Here is an 18986-nt window from a genome sequence, read left to right on the forward strand (position 1 = left end):
CCGTCCAGTCTCCATTCACCCCCGTGACCCGAAGCTGCCACACGCCCATGCCTCACCCACACAGGGAGGGCATTTTAGGGCTGGCTCATAATCAAGGACGAGGGAGCTGCGAGAAGCTTCGAGCTTTCGACTGATGGTTTCTGCGATTGATAAGCAGGCTGAAGCTGATTTGTTATGAGAGAAAAACCTCGTGGCTCTCTCTTGTTTTTCGGCTTCAGTTACGTGAAACAGCTCGCGCATTTTCTAGGACTTCTTGCATGGGAAAAAAATCCCATGCATACCTTGCAGGGAGCGATTTGCTGGGGCAGCTATAAAACGGTTCCTAAATGACGTGTCGGGTAAGTCCGAGACGTCGGTCAAACTCTGGTCCACATGCAGTGCCGCTGCTAGTTGGGCTAGTCTGGACCGGGCCTGGATACGATACGACCCAGCAATATGTGGCCGGACCGGAGGCAGGAAACCAGCGGCGGCCGCCGGTGACCGGTCAGGACCCATCGGCGCGTCAGCGTTCCCGATTCCCGCAGCTGGGCCCATTGGAAAATGCCGTGGGGCAGGGGCAGGGGGTTCGCCGCTCGAGAAGCAGGGACACGTCGCCCGCCCGGCCTAATCAACCATTAGCCGAGCGAGGGGAGCAGCGCACTCGCCATTTGCCTCCGCAGCCGCAGCCGCCGCCTCCGCCTCCGCCTCCTTTTCCTTGGAGCAGAAGAAGAGGGGGAAGAGCAGCCGCCGTCGCCGTCAGGATGCATTCCACCAACCTCCTGCTCGAGGAGCCCATCCGGATGGCCTCCATCCTGGAGCCCTCCAAGCCTGTAAGCACCACCGCCGGCGGCGCGATCCCATCCCCTTCCGCCCCCCCGCCCGCCGTCATGTTCAAATTCGTTTCGTTGCTGATTGGGCCGAGATCGGTTCGACGGACGAACCCTACGTACTACCTCTACTGAGAACTGACTAACTTTTTTTTTCTTTTCGTTCGGTGTCTGGCGGATGGATCCTTGTCCGGTTGGTCTGGAGCAGAGCTTCTTCCCGGCGATGACCAAGATCGTCGGCACGCTTGGCCCCAAGTCGCGCTCCGTCGACACCATCTCCGCCTGCCTCAAGGCCGGCATGTCCGGTAACTGTTCACTCCCCGTCTCTCTCTCTCTCAATGCCGTCCCGAGCTTGCAGTCTAGCACTGGAGCTGATTTGTCGGTTGGTTGGTCTGTTTGGTTTCCTCCTCCTGCGACTGCAGTCGCGCGGATCGATTTCTCGTGGGGGGACGCGGCGTACCACCAGGAGACGCTGGAGAACCTCAAGCTCGCCATCAAGTCCACCAAGAAGCTCTGCGCTGTAAGTTCGGCTCTGAACGAATGAACGAACCAACCAGCACTGTGCGCAACAACGGCAATGTGCTTTCCTCTTGCGCGACGGAGCTGACAATTGCTTGCATCCCTCTCTTTGCTTACCACAGGTCATGCTCGACACCGTGGGCCCGGAGCTGCAGGTGGTGAACAAGAACGAGACAACGATCTCCCTCGAGGAGAATGGCACGGTCGTTCTCACCCCTCACCGCGGCCAAGAAGCCTCCTCCAGCTTGCTGCCCATCAACTTCTCTGGTCTCGCCAAGGTCAGCACGTGCTGAAGATGTTACTCATCAGATCTAATATCCTATTCTAGTTGACCATGCCCTGACTACCAAGTTTAGATTTTCTATGTCGGTGTTTCGAGTAAACACCAACAAGGAAATTTGTGTTATTGTGCATCTGACTCGGATGGTGTGCTAAAAGACATAAGGTTTATACTGGTTCGGGCAGAATGTCCCTACGTTCAGTTTGTGGCTGCTTCTCGTGTTATTAGCACACTAAAAAGTTCGTAGTAGGGGTTACAAACGGGTGAGAGAGAGAAATGTTCCAGTCTATGATGGAAAGGTCGCTACTCAGCTACGTGTGATGTGATGTGTGGTGCCTTGAATCGATCCCTTAGTGGAGTGCCCTGCTGTCCCTTTTATAGGCTAAGGGAGAGCAGGGATTACAGATGGGAGAAAGAAGAAAAACCAAAGGCAAAGAAGGTCCTTCAAAGATATCGGGTATTCCTTTTCCTCCGTGCGAGCCCTGTTGACATGGCAGGCGGTGCTAGGGATAGCCCCACGCTGGGAGCACGTCCGCTGATCCTGTCATGTCCTGGCGTGGTCAGCAGGTTGTCACGTCCCATCCTGCCCCGGCGGGCAGCGCGGCGGACCAGGGTGCTAATCCGCGGCCATACAGAGAGCAGACAGTGTAGAGACCACACCTCCGTTACTGTAGGTGATGCAAGTTTTCTCCTGGAATGTAGTGGTTGGCGTGAGCTTCCGTCAGGATCCGCAGTCGAGGGCAAATGGCGGCGCCCACAACACTGTAAGACAAATGTCGACGCCTACAACATTGTTTGGGCTCTGATATGCCTGGAAGGGCTTAAAGTGTCCGTCTTGTCTGAAGGAACCGTGACGCCTAAGAGGGGAGGGGGGGTGAATTAAGCAACTTAAAATTCTAACTCTAAACTATGGTCTCTTTTTCTACCCCTAGCAAAACCTATGCAAAAGATAAACTATCTAAATGTGTAACTATGATTTTACTAGTGTGTTGCTATCTCTATCGCAAAAAAAAGTAATACAATCAATGTAAATGCAGAAGCTAACGAGGAAGGTAGAGATATGCAAACTCCCGTCGACGACTCCGGTATTTTAACCGAGGTATCGAGAAGCGCGCAAGCTTTCCTCTAGTCCTCGTTGGAGCCTCTCGTAAGGAATCCCTCGCAAGGGCCAAGCTCCCGGTCGGGTAACTCCGTGGATAGCCTCGGGCCTTCCCCACGCGCAAGTGGGTGTCCGACGTGTCTTCCGGCAAGCCTCTCCCGGATGCTCCCTGCCGTCTTCACTATCAAGCTTCTGGTCGAAACGCCGCGGGCCTTGTTTCCTCTGGTACACGGTGGCGGCCACGCCACAAACGCGGTTGATGTGATCTCACAAGATTTCAAGCCCCTCCGATGTACAACAATGGTGCTCACAAGCACCGAGTGGTAAGAGGTATACAAACCTCACTAAACACTAGGCCTAAACCTAAAGCAAGCGCATAAGCGGTGGTCTAATCAACCTAAGCACTTCGCAAAACACCTACGCTAATCACCTAATGAAACACTAAGCACTATGCAAGTGGAGATCACTAAAATGGTGTATCAACACATTTGGTATGTTTCCTCAGCTCTACACCTCTCAAATAGCCGGTTGGGGGGTCTATTTATAAGCCCCACTGAGAAAGTAGCCGTTGGGGATGAAATCCCACTTTTCTGCTACTGACCGGACGCTGGAGTCGTCCTGATCGGACGCGTCCGGTCGTCTCGACCGTTGGAGCCGCGAACAACTGATCGGGCACTGCCAGTGTTCGGTCACCTGCCACCAGACGCGTCTGGTCGCAAGTTCGCCGCTCTGGAACCTCTCTGTACTCGATCGGACGCTGCTGCCCTGCGTCCGATCGGTTTTGCCGCCAGCGTTCGGTCCAGCGTCCGATCGCTGCTGCTGACGCCAGTTTGCGGAGCCTCTTCATCGGTGCGTCCGGTCGCCTCTGCGTGCTCGTTTCTTCGCGATCTTGCGTACGGCTTGGTTCCTATCTTCATGCTTGGACTTTGCTTGATATCTTGGGTCTTCTCTTTGTGGTCCTAAGGTCTTGCTTGAGGTGTTGATCATTGGATCATCACGTCGTCTTTGTCCAAGTCACGTTTTGCATCCTATTAAACTACAAAACAATCACTTGCAAATTCATTAGTCCAATTTGGCTGTGTTGGTCATGAAGCACCAAAATCCAAAGTAAATGGGTCTAGGGTCCATTTTCCTTACATTGTCATATTCTGACGGTACTTTCCTGCAGGCGTGCAGGGTATGGTCCTCGTTATTGCGGTTGACTTGAGTGCCCAGCCTTATCTGCGCGCGTAATTATGAAGGAGCAGCGCGCGGAGCCAGCCCTCAGACGTCGGGCGAGGCGGAGCCAGTCCCCAGACGTCAGGCGAGGCGGAGCCAGCCCTCAGACGTCGGGCGAGGTGGAGCCAGCCATCGGACGTCGGGCGAGACGGAGTTTGTCCTCAGACGTCGGGCGAGGCGGAGCCAGCCCTGGACGTCGGACGAAATGGAGCCCGCAGCCTACAGACGTCGGGCGAGGCGGATCCAGTCCCTAGATGTCGGGCGAGGCGAGGCCTGCCCTCGGACGTTGGGCGAGGCGGAGCCAGCCCTCAGGCGTCGGGCCAGGCGGAGCCAGCCCTTAGACGTCGGGCGAGGCGGAGCCAACCCTCGGGGGTCGGGCGAGACGGGGTTTGTCCTCAGACGTTGGGCGAGGCGGAGCCAGCCTCCGGACGTCGGACGAAACGGAGCCCGCAGCCTTGGTGGTTAGGACGAGGCGGGACCCACTAGTAAATGTAGTTGCGTTCTTGATCGCTCAGATGAATTTGCGTTGATGGGTATCAACTCCTCTTCTTTGGGTACCTTAGGTACCCGACAGTAGCTCCGAGCTCATAATCTTCGTCACAGCAAACAACTTTTAGCTCTTTTTTTCCCTTCTTTGTAAAAAAAAGGTTTAGTGCATTGCGACCCTTTCCACAGTTAAGGTCATAAAGCTCGGAGTGCGGGTGAGTCAACCCTGATCACGCTGGTGAGCAAAGGCGTCGTAGCCGCTGGGGCGTAAGTTTCTCGCAGTCCGACCAGTTATACCCATGGTTTGTTCCCGAAAACCTAGCTCCTAGTCGTTAACGTGAGAAAAGGGGCAGGCACGGACAATGTTTGCAGGATAAATATACTCATCAGCCCTCGAGTGAGGCCCGACCCCTTGCTGTTTGCTGGGATCGGATGTCACAAAGGATCGGGGGGTTTTGATAACGAAACTGATAAGAGAAATTATGCGTTTATTAGGGGTAAAAGCGGCGTAGCTGCTCGATGTTCCAGGCATTGTTGAAGATTTCGCCGTCGATGGTCTTGAGCTTCTAGGCGCCCGGACGGAGCATCTCTGCAACTACGTATGGTCCATCCCACGACGGGGAGAGCTTATGGCGGTCCTTGTTGCTCTGTACGAGGCGGAGGACCAGGTCCTCGACGTTGAAGGCTCGACCCCGCACTCGTCGGTTGTGGTATCGTCGCAACGCCTGTTGGTACTTGGCCGAGCGGAGGAGGGCAACGTCGCGTGCTTCGTCCAGTTGGTCCATGGCGTCCTCGTGGGACGCCTTGGCTCCCTGTTCGTCGTACGCCCTGATCCTTGGCGCTCCATAGTCGAGGTCGGTTGGGAGGACGGCCTCGGAACCGTAGACCATGAAAAAGGGTGTGTAGCCGGTGGCTCGACTGTGGGTTGTCCTCAGGCTCCAGAGTACTGAAGGAAGTTCAGTGACCCAGCGTGCGCCAAACTTGTTCAACGGCTTGAAGATCCTAGGCTTAAGGCCTTATAGGACCATGCCGTTTGCGCGCTCGACCTGCCCGTTCGTTCGGGGGTGCGCGACGGCGGCCCAATCGACCTAGATGTGGTATTCATCGTAGAATTGAAGAAACTTCTTTCTGGTGAACTGTGTATCGTTGTCCGTGATGATGGAGTTTGGGACTCCAAAGCGATGGACGATGTCGAGGAAGAACGGCACGGCTTGCTCGGCCTTGATCGCGGAGATCAGCCGTGCTTCTATCCACTTTGTAAACTTGTCTATGGTGACAAGTAAGTGGGTGTAGCCTCCGGACGCCCTCTTGAGAGGTCCAAACAGATTGAGCCTCCAGACCGCGAATGACCACGTGATAGGGATCGTCTGGAGTGCTTGGGCCGGTAGGTGAATTCGCTGAGCATAGCGTAGTACTGACACCCTTCGCAGGTGCGCACGATCTGCTCGGCGTCGGCTACCGTAGTGGGCCAGTAGAAGCCCTGTCGAAACGCGTTTACAATCAGGGTTCTAGGTGCGGCATGGTGACCGCAAACCCCGTCGTGGATATCGCTCAGCAAACGCTTCCCCTATTCGATGGGGATGCAGCGCTGCAGGATCCCGGTGTGGCTTCGCTTGTAGAGTTCGTCCTCCATAAGAACAAAAGACCTGGTGCAACGTGCGAGCCGTCGAGCCTCCGTCTTGTCCGTTAGTAGTTTGTCACGGAGAAGGTAGTCGAGGTAGAGCGTCCTCCAGTCGACCAGATGGTCGGGCTCTGTTGCTGGGTCCCCTTCGAGCTCCATGACTTCAGGGCCGTATGGAGCCGATGGTTGGTCAGCCCCTGCGCCTGGATTGGACGGACTGTCACCGCCTTGTTCCGACCCCTCATAGCGAATCGAGGGCTTGTGCTGGTCGCTGGCGAAGACTCCCATTGGCACCGGCTCTCAGCCGGATGTTGCTATCGGAAGCACGTCGGCCGCCTTGTTGAGGCGCCTCGGGATGTGATTGAGCTCGAGGCCGTTGAACTTGTCCTCCAACCGGCGGACCTCTCGGCAGTATGCGGCCATCTTGGCGTCGTGGCAGCTTGACTCCTTCATGACTTGGTCGACGATCAATTGGGAATCTCCTCGAACGTCGAGGCGTCGGATGCCCAATTCGATGGCAATGCGTAGGCCGTTGACGAGCGCCTCATATTCGGCCATATTATTGGGGAAGGGGAAATGGAGACGGGCCATGTACCTCATGCGGACCCCGAGGGGCGACACGAAGACCAGCCCCGCGTCGGCGCCCTTCTTCATCAGCGACTCGTCGAAGTACATCGTCCAGTAGTCTTGATCGACGACCGTTGGTGGCATTTGGACCTCGGTCCACTCCGCGATGAAATCAGTCAACACCTGGGACTTGATGGCCGTCCGAGAGGCATACACAATGCCCTGACCCATTAGCTCGAGTGCTCATTTGGCGGTTCTTCCCGTGGCGTCCTGGTTTTGGATGACCTCGCTGAGGGGGAAGGATGTCATGACTGCCACTGGATGTAACTCGAAGTAGTGGCGTAGCTTCCTCTTGGTGATGAGGACGGCGTACAAAAGCTTCTGGATTTGGGGGTAGCGGGTCCTTGAGTCGGATAGGACCTCGCTAATGAAGTACACAGGGCGCTGTACTTTGAGGGCGTGCCCCTCTTCTCCCCATTCCACTACCAGGGCGGCACTGACCACTTGTGTGGTGGCTACAATGTAGAGCAGAAGGGGTTCTCCTTTGGTAGGAGGAACCAGGATTGGGGCCTTCGTCAGAAGCAGTTTGACCATGTCGAGTGCCTCCTGGGTCTCGGATGTCCATTCGAAGTGGTCGGCCTTCTTCAGAAGTCGATAAAAGGGGAGACCTCGTTCGTCGAGGCGCGAGATGAAGCGGCTGAGTGCGGCGAGGCACCCTGTAACTCGCTGTACTCTCTTTATGTTCTGAATCGGGCCCATCCTTGTGATGGCTGAGATCTTCTCCGGGTTGGCTTCGATGCCTCGCTCGGAGACGATGAAACCAAGCAGCATGCCCCTCGAGACCCCGAAAACGCACTTCTCGGGATTGAGTTTGATGTCGTTTGCTCGGAGTTTTGAAAGAGTCTGCTCAAGATCGGCTACGAGGTGGTCAGCCCGTTTGGACTTGACCACGATGTCGTCAACGTAGGCCTCAACGGTCCACCCGATGAGGTCCTCGAAACACTTGAGCATACAACGCTGGTATGTGGCCCCAGCGTTCTTCAGACCGAACGACATTGTGACATAGCAGAACGATCCGAAGGGGGTGATGAAAGATCTCGCGAGCTGGTCGGCCTCTTTCATCGTGATTTGATGGTACTCGGAGTACGTGTCAAGAAAACAGAGGGTTTCGCACCCCGAGGTGGAGTCAACTATTTGGTCTATGCGTGGCAAAGGAAACGGATCGTTTGGGCATGCATTGTTGAGACCCGGTAGTCCACACACATCCTCCATTTCCCACTCTTCTTTCGCACAAGAACGGGATTGGCTAACCATTATGGGTGGTACACTTCCTTGATGAATACGGCCGCCAGAAGCTTTGCGATCTCCTCGCCGATGGTCCTGCGTTTCCCCTCGTCGAAGCGACGCAGACGTTGTTTTGCCGGCTTGGAGCCTGGGCGGATCTTCAAGACGTGCTCGGCGACTTCCCTCGGAATGCCTGGCATATCCGAGGGTTTCCACGCAAAGATGTCTCTGTTGGCGCGGAGGAAGCCGACGAGCGCGCTTTTCTATTCGGAGGAAAACGTGGTACCAATGCGCACCGTTTTGCCCTCAGTGCTCCCGGGGTCTACGAGGACCTCCTTGGAGCCCTCCACTTGCTCGAAGGACCTGGTCGACTGCTTGGGGTCGGGTGCTTCTTCGGCGACCTCCTTCTTGAGAGTCGCGAGCTCTACACAGACGACGATTGCTACGGCGTGATCGCAACACTCAACCTCGCACTCGTAAGCACGCTGAAAGGAGGTGCCAACGGTGATGATCCCGCCTGGGCCCGACATCTTTAGTTTGAGGTAGGTGTAGTTGTGGACGGCCATAAACTTCGCGTAGCATGGTCTTCCCAAGATGGCGTGGTAGGTTCCGTGGAACCCAACCACTTCAAAGGTGAGGGTCTCCATCCTATAGTTGGATGGACCCCTGAAGGTGACGGCCAGATCGAGCTCCCCAAGTGGCAAGGCCTGCTTTCCAGGCACGACACCGTGGAAAGGCGCTCCGGTCGGCCGGACGCGCGCTCGGTCGATGCCCATGGCGTCGAACGTCTCGGCGTACAGGATGTTGAGGCCGCTGCCCCCATCCATCAGTACCTTGGTGAGGCGCTTTGTACCGACGATCGGGTCAACCACGAGCGGATATCTCCCCGGTTGCGGGACGCTCTCTGGGTGGTCGGTCCGGTCGAAGGTTATGGCGGACTTTGACCACCGGAGGAAGGCAGGTGTGGCCGGTTCGGTCGCACAGACCTCGCGGCGTGCAATCTTCTAGCGGCGCTTGGAGTCGTAGGCCTCCGATCCTCCAAAGATCATGAGGCAGCCATCCGGTGTTGGAAATTCGTCGTCCTTTTCCTCGGCGTCGTCCGCCGTAGGGTCGGGGTCCTTCCCGTGCTCCCCTTTGTTGGAGCCTCCGGACAAGAACCGCTTCATGAGGGCTCTCAGTCCTTGTACAGATTCTTGACGGGGAAGGCATGGTTTGGGCATGGCCCCTCGAGTAGTTTTTCGAAGTGGTTTGGAGTGCCCTCCGCGGGCTTCCGACCACCCCTGCGGTCAGCGGCGGCCACGAGAGAGCCCTCGCGCCATTGCTTCTTGTTCTTGTTTTTGGCGGGACAGTTGGAGGCGCCTTCGCCGGCGTCCTCGCCTCGCCTCGCCTTGCCATTGAGGCGATCAAAGATCGCTCCGACCGCTTCTTCGCCCGAGGCGTGGCTGGTGGCGATGTCTAGGAGTTCCTTGGTGGTTCGCGGGCCCTTACATCCCAGCTTGTGAACCAGAGACTCGTAGGTGGTCCCGGATAGGAAAGCCCCTATAACGTTCGGCGCCGGCGACGTTAGCCAGCTCGTTGCACTACCGGGAGAAGCGTCGGATGTACCCACGGAGGGTTTCTCCGGCCTTCTGTCGGCAGTTCTTGAGGTCCTATGGGTTTCCAGGGCGCTTGTATGTGCCCTGGAAGTTTCCCACAAAGATCTCCGTCAGATTCGCCCAACTCTGGATTCTGTTGGACGGAAGGTGTTCCAACTATGTTCGTGCCGAGTCGGCCAAGAACAAAGGGAGGTTGTGGATAATTAAGTCGTCATTATCCGCTCCATTGGCTTGGCAAGCAAGCCGATAATCCTCGAGCCATCGTCCGGGGTTCGTCTCCCCAGAATACTTCGGGATGTTGGTTGGTGGTCGGTACCTTGACTGGAAGGCAGCGTTGAGGATGTGTCGGCCGAAGGCCTGAGGCCCCGGCAGGTTGGGGCTCGGGCTTCGGTCCTCGCTGCTGTTGTAGCGCCCGCCGCAACGAGGGTGATAGCTGCGGCTAGCTCCCTCTCTCGGATCGTCGTGGGTACATCTGCGAGCGTCGAGGGTGTTGCGTGCGTCACGGTTGCGGCCGAGACGCTGATGCACTGGGACCGCGGCGCGCTGCGCACCGCTTTGTGGCGCCTGGTGGACTGACGCGTCCCTGCCGGGACGCTCTGAGAGCGTGCGCTGGCTGGCGTCGAGCTCACGTCGCCGATACAACGAGCTCTCGGCCTGCCGCGCCGCCGCACGCTCGAGTATCGTGCGAATCTTGCGGTGAGCTTGACGATCCTCGGGCGTCGTAGCCTTTGGAAGTCGATGGAGCAAGGCCGCGACGGCGGCGATGTTCTGGCTCACCCGGACGAAACGAAGGAGGGCTTCATCGTCGGCGATGATCCTTCGGTTCACGTCGCGGGTCATGGCGCGTGCGCGCCCACCGTCTCCGTGACGCTCGATTTCCCGATTGAGCTCCGCGCATTCCTGCTCGAGCTGGAGCCGCGCTTCCTCGATCGCTCGGTGCCTGGCTTTTAGCTGCTCCACCCGCATGCGAGGTGGGGCCGTTGTCTCCCTAATTTTTTACAATTTAGCCCTTTTTTGAAGAAAATTTACGTTTGACCCCCTGGAAGACTTAAACTCATCTTTGGACCCTGGAGGTCGACGTCAGGACTCATGGCGTCGAGGTAACACGTCTCGGCGCCACAGATCTTGGCGCCGAGGTGCTTGGCCGAGATCATAGGTGGCATTGACGTGGCTGGTACCTCGGCGCCATAATACATGGCGCCGAGCATGGACGTCTGTGGCTGCAGCCTTTTTCTCATCTCTCAAATCACTGGCAAGCGTGCTGTAGATCACACTGTTCCCTCCTCTATAGCCCATAGCCCATAGCCCCTGCCCTGCCACTCTATCGCCCAGCCATACAGCTAGTCGTTGTCACTGAGCCAGCGGCGCAAGTGCGCAAAGCCGAGCGCGAGAACCCACGAAACCAACCGAGCTCCGCCCCCATTAAGGCCGGCAGGCAGAGGCAGGCTCGCTGCAGCATGCTTAAATGTTAATTGCCTTAAATGTTAATATTATTTATATAAATTTGATAAATTAAGAATATTTAACTAAACACTTCTTTAATCACATTCATTTCATTTATAGAACTGAGGTAGTAAACTTCATCGGACTATACCTAAAATAAATCAACTCATAGAAATTTAACTAATTTTAGAGAAAAAAATAACATGTTTTACAATGTACTATTGATATTAATTTGGTCTACATATACTGTTATACTGTTATACTGTTCAAATGCTGTGCGCCCGATCTCAACGGTCAGAAGACGACCGGACGCAGCAGCTATCAGTGACCGGACGCTGAACCCCCAGCGTCCGGTCGTTTCCAGTAAGCTTCCAGAGACAAATTTTCACGACCGGGCGCATCCGGTCATGCTCGACTGGACTCTCCCAGCGTCCGGTCACACAGTTACTCCCCTGTGCGCTGCCACGTCAGCAGGACCGGACGCACCCCTTCAGCGTCCGGTCACTCAGTGTCCCAGCGTCCGGTCAGAGACTAACGCCAGCAACTTCGCAACTTCCACTGACCGAACGCACCGGTCCTACCGGGACCAGCGTCCGGTCACTTACAGTAACCTCCGTCTTTTTTGTCTAGGGCGCCGGTGGCACCGTCGGACTGTCCGCACTCTATGGGCGGACACTCCGCCGGTGAAGTTCCTAACCCTTGCTCAAATGTGCCAACCACCAAGTGTATCACCTTGTGCACATGTGTTAGCATATTTTCACAAACATTTTCAAGGGTGTTAGTACTCCACTAGATCCTAAATGCATATGCAATGAGTTAGAGCATCTAGTGTCACTTTGATAACCGCATTTCGATACGAGTTTCACCCCTCTTAATAGTACGGCTATCGATCCTAAATGTGATCACACCTACTAAGTGTCTCGATCACCAAAACAAAATAGCTCCTACCAATGTTTTACCCCTTCACAACGCCTAGGCGTTTGTGGCGGACGCCTAGGCGACGCCATACGCATATTGTAAGGCGTTGTAAGCTAGAATCATTGGACTTTGCTTTCCTTGCTGGATCAGTCTTGGGATCATAATCAGGTGCTTCACTTGAGCTTGCCATGTTGCTGGATGCTACATAAAAGAAAGCAAGAGCCTTATGTAGTGCAACATTCAGTTTTCACACTGTCATTCAGTTTGCACACATGGAAGCAACATGGAAGCAGCCATTTTCAGACGGGTCACAGCTTGCACACTGAATGTTTCAGGCTATCAGTTCAGTAGTTCAAAGCAAAAAAATTCAAGATAGAGAGCTGTTTCAGGCTATCAGTTCAGTAGTTCAAAGCAACATGGAAGCAAAAAATTAAAACAATGATAATCAAGATAGAGAGCTGTTTCAGGCTAAGCAAAAGCAGTCACAACAAAAATTCATCAACATTGGACTGTAAATCACCCTTCTAGTAGTTCAAAGCATCAGTTATACCAGGCGGAGGCAGAGCAGGTTCAGAGCAGAGCAGAGCAGACAGCAGACAGCTATAACAATATCATTGCAGGTTCAGAGCAGAGCACGAGGAGACAGAGCAGGTTCAGACTTCAGAGCAGACAGCAAAGGAGCACGAGATTTGGAAAAGGGCCCGACGGAAGACAAGCAGAGCAGACAACAGACAAGTAGAGCAGACAAGCAGGGAGCAGAGTGGAGGCGGGGGACATACCAGGCGGAAGAGCCCGACGGAGGCGCAGTCAAGCGGAGATGCAAGGGCGGACGGCCAGGCGGAAGGGCCCGACAGGCTCCACGGCAGGGGCAGACGGCCAAGCGGAGAAGCAGCTGCCGACTGCGGACGGCCGGCGGACTGGAGACTGCGGACGGGGCAGACGGAGGCAGAGTCGACGGAGGTGCGGACGGAGGCAGAGGCAGTGGCAAGCAGCGACGTGCGATGCACGGCTGCCTCCGCGGCAGGGGCGGACGGCCGGTGGACCGGAGCAGAGGAGAAGCCAAGCGGAGCTCGAGGTAAGCCCACCACCTTCTCTCTTCCTCTCCCCTTGCCCGCACTCGCGGCGCGCGGTCGATTTCCCGCGCGTAGGTCCTATCTGGGCGGCCGCGTGCTCGATTTCCCGCGTCTGTTGCTTTTCGCGCGGGCGCGCGGACGATTTCCTGCAGGGCCGCGGTCTTTTGGCGCCCTTCCCCCACGAGTAGGCATACGGCGTCCGCGGCGCGGCTGTAGGCGTCCGCCCGACGCCTTTCTACACTTAGGCGACGCCTAATACGATTAGGCGGACGCCATACCATTGCAGGTTGTGGTGCCCCCGACGCCCAGCACCTCTGCCACGCCTTGTCGCCTAGGCGACGCCTCAAAAACATTGGCTCCTATCATTTATACTTTTACCTTGAGCCTTTTGTTTTTCTCTTTCTTCTTTTCAAGTCCAAGCACTTGATCATCACCATGGCATCGTCACCATCATGTCATGATCTTCATTTGCTTCACCACTTGAAATGTGATACCTATTTCATGATCACTTGATAAACTAGGTTAGCACTTAGGGTTTCATCAATTCACTAAAACCAAACTAGAGCTTTCACAAGGATAGCCCCACGCTGGGAGCACGTCCGCTGATCCTGTCATGTCCTGGCGTGGTCAGCAAGTTGTCACGTCCCATCCCGCCGCGCAGGCGGCGCGGACGTCCCATCCCGCCGCGCAGGCGGCGCGGCGGACCAGGGTGCTGATCCGCGGCCATACAGAGAGCAGACAATGCAGAGACCGCACGTCCGTTACTGTAGGTGATGCGAGTTTCCTCCTGGACCGTAGTGGTTGTCGTGAGCTTGCGTCAGGATCTGCGCCCGAGGGCAAATGGCGGCGTCCACAACACAGTAAGACATGTCGTCGTCTACAACACTATTCGGGCTCTGACATGCCTGGAAGGGCTTAAAGTGCACGTCTTGTCACATCCTGACGGTACTTTCCTGCAGGCGTGCAGGGTATGGTCCTCGGTATTGCGGTTGACTTGAGTGCTCTGCCTTATCTGCCCGCGTAATTATGAAGGAGTAGCGCGCAGACGTCGGACGAGGCGGAGCCAGCCCTCGGGGGTCGGGCGAGGCGGAGCCAGCCCCCGTACGACGGACGAAACGGAGCCCGCAGCCTTCAGACGTCGGGCGAGGCGGAGCCAGCCCTTAGACGTCAGGCGAGGCGGAGCCGGCCCTCGGGGGTCTGGCGAGGCGGAGTCAGCCCCCGGACGTCGGACGAAACGGAGCCCGCAGCCTTGGTGGTTAGGACGAGGCAGGACCCACTGGGAAATGTAGTTGCGTTCTCGGTCACTCTGATGAATTAGCGTTGATGGGTATCAACTCCTCTTCTTCGGGTACCCTACTTTTGGTCCGTGACATTTTGTTAGTCTAGTCTTGTTTCCACATCACACAGAGGAGAAAACAAACAAAAAAAACTTTGTTCCTTGCAGGCGGTGACACCAGGGGCAACAATATTCGTGGGGCAATACTTGTTCACTGGCAGTGAGACTACTTCAGTTTGGTTGGAGGTAAAAATGCTTTGGCATGCTGTACCTTTAAGCGTTTTGTATGTTTCATTTCATATGTCTTTCAGTAGGATTATGGTTTGCTCTCGGCATTTTCTAATAAAAAACTCTTTTTGTCTACCTGATATAGGTTTCTGAAGTTAAAGGAGATGATGTGGTCTGTATAATCAAGAACACAGCCACCTTGGCTGGGTCACTGTTCACACTGCACTGCTCCCAGATTCACATTGACTTGCCCACCCTGTCTGATGAGGATAAGGATGTAAGCATCTACTCTCAAATTGTGATTTATATATCCTTGTGTAATTGTTGCCTTGAAATCGTCTCCTTCCTTTCAGAGTTTCACCTTTAGCAACATGAAAATGTGGGGACGGAACTTGATTTGTTGTAAAGTTGAAGCCCTGTCCTTTAGCCCATCCTAAGACTTACATGCATGAGTTGCTTTCAGGTTATCAGAAAATGGGGTACTCCGAATAAGATTGACTTCCTTTCTCTGTCTTACACTAGACATGCAGAGGATGTGAGGCAGGTAAACAACTTGCATTGTGGATGCATTTTGAGTTATTCTGTTTGTCCTCTCTGATTGCTGTGCTTCTAAGCAGTACCTTTATTCTGTTTGTCCTCTCTGATTGCTGTGCTTCTAAGCAGTACAATGCTTAAGAAGAATGCTGTCAACAGTGCTAATATTTGTTTGTTGCAACACAGGCACGGGAGTTCCTGTCAAAATTGGGCGATCTAAGCCAAACTCTGATTTTTGCCAAAATTGAGAATGTTGAGGTATTTTCAAGTAAATCTTATTACATTATTAGCTAGCTACCATTTGTTTGCCCTTCAAATACACATACACTCCTTATTTCTTTGCAGGGCTTGAACCATTTTGATGAAATACTGGCTGAGGCAGATGGTATCATTTTGTCAAGAGGGAACCTTGGAATTGATCTTCCACCTGAGAAGGTTGGTTACCTATACTAATATTTTAGCAGTTGAGAATACCACAATTTTAACGTCTGGGCTTAAGCCTCAGTGCCTTTGTGGCCACATAATACACCCCCTTACATCTGGGCTCCATCAGACCACCTAGAGTACTATGTGGATTTGAAGCGGGTCAGGGTCACAGCTTTTTTTTTTCCTTAAAATTGTGCCAGCATGGTCTTATACTCAAGACTTTTGACTGTTACCAGAATTGAATTGAGTTTCATACCTGCCAGTTTACTGAAAATGCTAAGGCGTTGAGAAAAGATATGACACAACACACATGAACCTTAAATTTACTTCTAGTTTAGTATATTCTCTGTCTCGTTTTGGGTGCAATAATTGTCCATATTTTACTAGTTTATTTAGCCATTGATCTTTATCACTCCAACTCTCCATATTACAGGTCTTTTTATTTCAAAAATCTGCTCTTTACAAGTGCAACATGGCTGGAAAGCCTGCTGTTGTCACTCGTGTTGTGGACAGTATGACTGACAACCTCAGGCCTACTCGGGCGGAAGCAACTGATGTGGCAAATGCAGTACTTGACGGTAAGTTGTTAAATTTTTTTGCTGCTTTTCAAAAATCTTGGGTATACTCGGGCTCTTTTAGCCTGATATGCAGCTGGTCCTTAGTGCACTAAAAAAGGGCAGTTCAATCATGACTCACGATTGTTTTAATTGCAGGGAGTGATGCCATTCTCCTTGGTGCTGAGACTCTCCGAGGTTTATATCCAGTTGAGACTATTTCAACAGTGGGCAGAATTTGTGCTGAGGTGAAATTTCTGTTATGATTTCTAGATAAAGTTGCATTTTCAACAATTATTGTTACTTCATTGCAAATTTGGCTTCTTTTTTTTTCGCTCTGCATCTGACTTGTTGTCATCGATTTAGTTATACATGTTTGCCAATTGTCTTACAGGCTGAGAAGGTCTTCAACCAAGATTTATACTTCAAGCGAACTGTGAAATATGTGGGAGAACCCATGACCCACTTGGAGTCCATTGCTTCCTCAGCGGTAAGATCTATGTGCTTCTCAGATTCCAGCCTTTTTTTTTATTAATGTTTGGAAAACACAGAGTTTGTAGTCTAAGATAGTTCTGTTACTACTTTTTAGGTGCGAGCTGCTATCAAAGTTAAGGCTTCGGTGATCATTTGCTTCACCTCTTCTGGACGGGCTGCAAGGTCGGTAGAAACGAATATGCTTATACAGGGTTGCAGTTAGTGGGAATTAATCTCATGTATATCTATATGATCTGCAGGCTCATCGCCAAGTACAGGCCCAGCATGCCTGTTCTTTCTGTTGTCATTCCTCGTCTGAAGACAAACCAACTGAAATGGAGCTTCACTGGTGCTTTTGAGGTACGTGAACTCCAATATTCTTTGTGATCTTTCCTGTTAGATGTTTCCTTTTTATGCAATGCGGACATTGTCTATTATTAGCATGCTGATCATTTCTTTTGTGAATGGTAACATTGGTCTTGTGAAGTTTCTCTTGTAGACATTGAACATGTCATGCAATGCTTAAAAGAGACATATTACTTTGTTTGAGAAGAATTAATAACCTTGAATGCTTTTTTGTTTGAGAAGAAAGCCTTGTACTGATATTTGGCACCATATAACTCTTTTTTTTTTCTTGCAGGCAAGACAATCACTGATAGTTAGAGGCCTCTTTCCGATGCTTGCTGATCCTCGGCATCCAGTAAGTAAACAAAAGTTTTTCAGTTCACTACTTTAAGTGTATATGCAAAACATACTAGCTGGATTTGCCCACTTGTACACATGAGCATCCCATTTCTAGCATCGTTGGGGGTGGAAAGATTTTGCAAGTACATCCCTGTTGCCCTTGTACTAGCATTTTCTTTCAATTCATCTAATGTTGATAAGATGTCCTATGGAAACTTGATGCTTTTCAGTAAGTAGTATGAGGCTGCTAGGAGCTACAGATATCCGTCTTTATATTAACATAACAATATTATCATACTACAAATTTATAGTGTACTCGCTTCCATCTGTCTGAGTATGTAAAATTTTGCATGTCATAAAAGGTTCGAAGGCAAGAACACTAGAATGCAATTCACTGCACTTCTAAAACAAACATGGTCTGATAGCATGGTTAATCAAAACATATCCATTTTCTTTTAAAAAAAATCTCTACTGGTTTATTTGTCTATATAACTTATCGGAGAAGGCTAGGGACCCTCAAGTGACAATCCCACTTAGCTTCTTGTTGCACCCTAGACCTTTATTATGTCTTGGTCTCCTGAGCAGAGACAAGTTTTTGTTTGCCGTGTTTTTGTGTAATTTCTATTGTGTGCTGTAAATTGATTTGGTGTGATTGTCTGGTTACTTGGTATTAATCAATCTTCATTGTGTCTTTCAGGCTGAATCAACCAGCTCTACAAATGAGTCAGTTCTAAAGGTTGCTCTAGACCATGGCAAAGCCTCTGGTGTGATCAAGTCCCATGACCGTGTTGTTGTTTGCCAGAAAGTGGGAGATTCATCAGTTGTGAAGATCATTGAGCTGGATAACTAGACCCTTGTCTACTAGGGCATATTTTGCCGATTTTTGACCAGGCCGAAATTTGCTGGCAATGTATAATCCTCTAGCTTTACAAATGAGCAGTTTTTCCCTATGGTGCCATCATAGGACTTGCTTAGCAATTTAAAACTCCTACGATGCAGTTGGAAGTTGTCAGATTATATGCCACCTAAATGGGCAGATGGGATAATGAAATCATACTGTACCCTTTAACCTGAGCCTGTTTTTCGTTTTGTTTCTCATCGCATCTGTTTCTATTGCGTGTTTCCTCCTTTAAGTCCAACTACTGATTTGCCCCCATTTCCTAGACCTAGTAGCCTTGCCATATTTGATGAAGTTTAATTGGGAGAAAGTTTATTAACACACTACTATTCTGTCTGTTTTCATGGACGGTGGTCAGTGGCCAATGTGAATCAACGCTTTTAAATGCGTGATCATAGCCATCTAGATATAATTAAATGGATGGTTCAGTTATTTTGGAGTACCTGTAGCAAAGCATGATTTTAAACGGGCTTTGCAAAAACAATTGTGTTGATGATGCATTCAAAATTTTCAAAGCGTATTTTTCTAAGGATCTTCATCTTGAGATTATTACTTTTCAAATATGATTGGTTCTTTGCTCCTAAGTGGCAGAAAGAAAGATGCCATTGATTTTTTGATGATATCTCTACCCATGGTTTAGTTTCAGATGTTGTGACCTACTGTAGAAAAATTCACAAAAGGGTTGCTAGAAAAATTCACAAAAGAAGGGTTGCTAGAAGAGTCTGACAATCTGTCTTCTGAAATGGAAAAGAGTAGATGCACTCAACTTAGTATGCTATTGCATAGAGGTGAGATAATCGAGGGTTGGGGCTTGCCTCTCCAAAATTGATGAGCAGAGCTTCTCACTTGAGGCTTCCACCACTTTGTTGATGATATAAGCCTTTTCAAAGGAGGATTATAAGCACCAGGTGAAGTCCCTGCCTGAAACAGTACCATCATTTTTATCAGAAAGTCGAAAAAAGAGCACACATGGATTGGAGAGCCTTTTCAAAGGAGGATAATA

At 51.9% G+C, this 18986-nt stretch overlaps 1 protein-coding gene across 1 annotated transcript; it reads left to right on the top strand.

Moving 5' to 3' along the window:
• The first annotated feature begins 496 nt into the window (after positions 1-496).
• On the top strand, positions 497-18185 carry LOC136486274 (pyruvate kinase 1, cytosolic-like). The gene is made up of 16 exons (XM_066483150.1): positions 497-809; positions 1015-1111; positions 1229-1326; positions 1448-1603; positions 14354-14431; positions 14559-14690; positions 14877-14957; positions 15134-15205; positions 15293-15382; positions 15807-15951; positions 16087-16175; positions 16322-16417; positions 16517-16584; positions 16662-16761; positions 17042-17101; positions 17783-18185. The coding sequence occupies exons 1-16, from the start codon at positions 741-743 to the stop codon at positions 17933-17935; spliced, it is 1584 nt and encodes a 527-aa protein (XP_066339247.1). The 5' UTR covers positions 497-740; the 3' UTR covers positions 17936-18185.
• The last annotated feature ends 801 nt before the right edge of the window (positions 18186-18986 follow it).

This window comes from Miscanthus floridulus, chromosome 10 (genome assembly GCF_019320115.1).
Source record: "Miscanthus floridulus cultivar M001 chromosome 10, ASM1932011v1, whole genome shotgun sequence".
NCBI lineage: Eukaryota > Viridiplantae > Streptophyta > Magnoliopsida > Poales > Poaceae > Miscanthus > Miscanthus floridulus.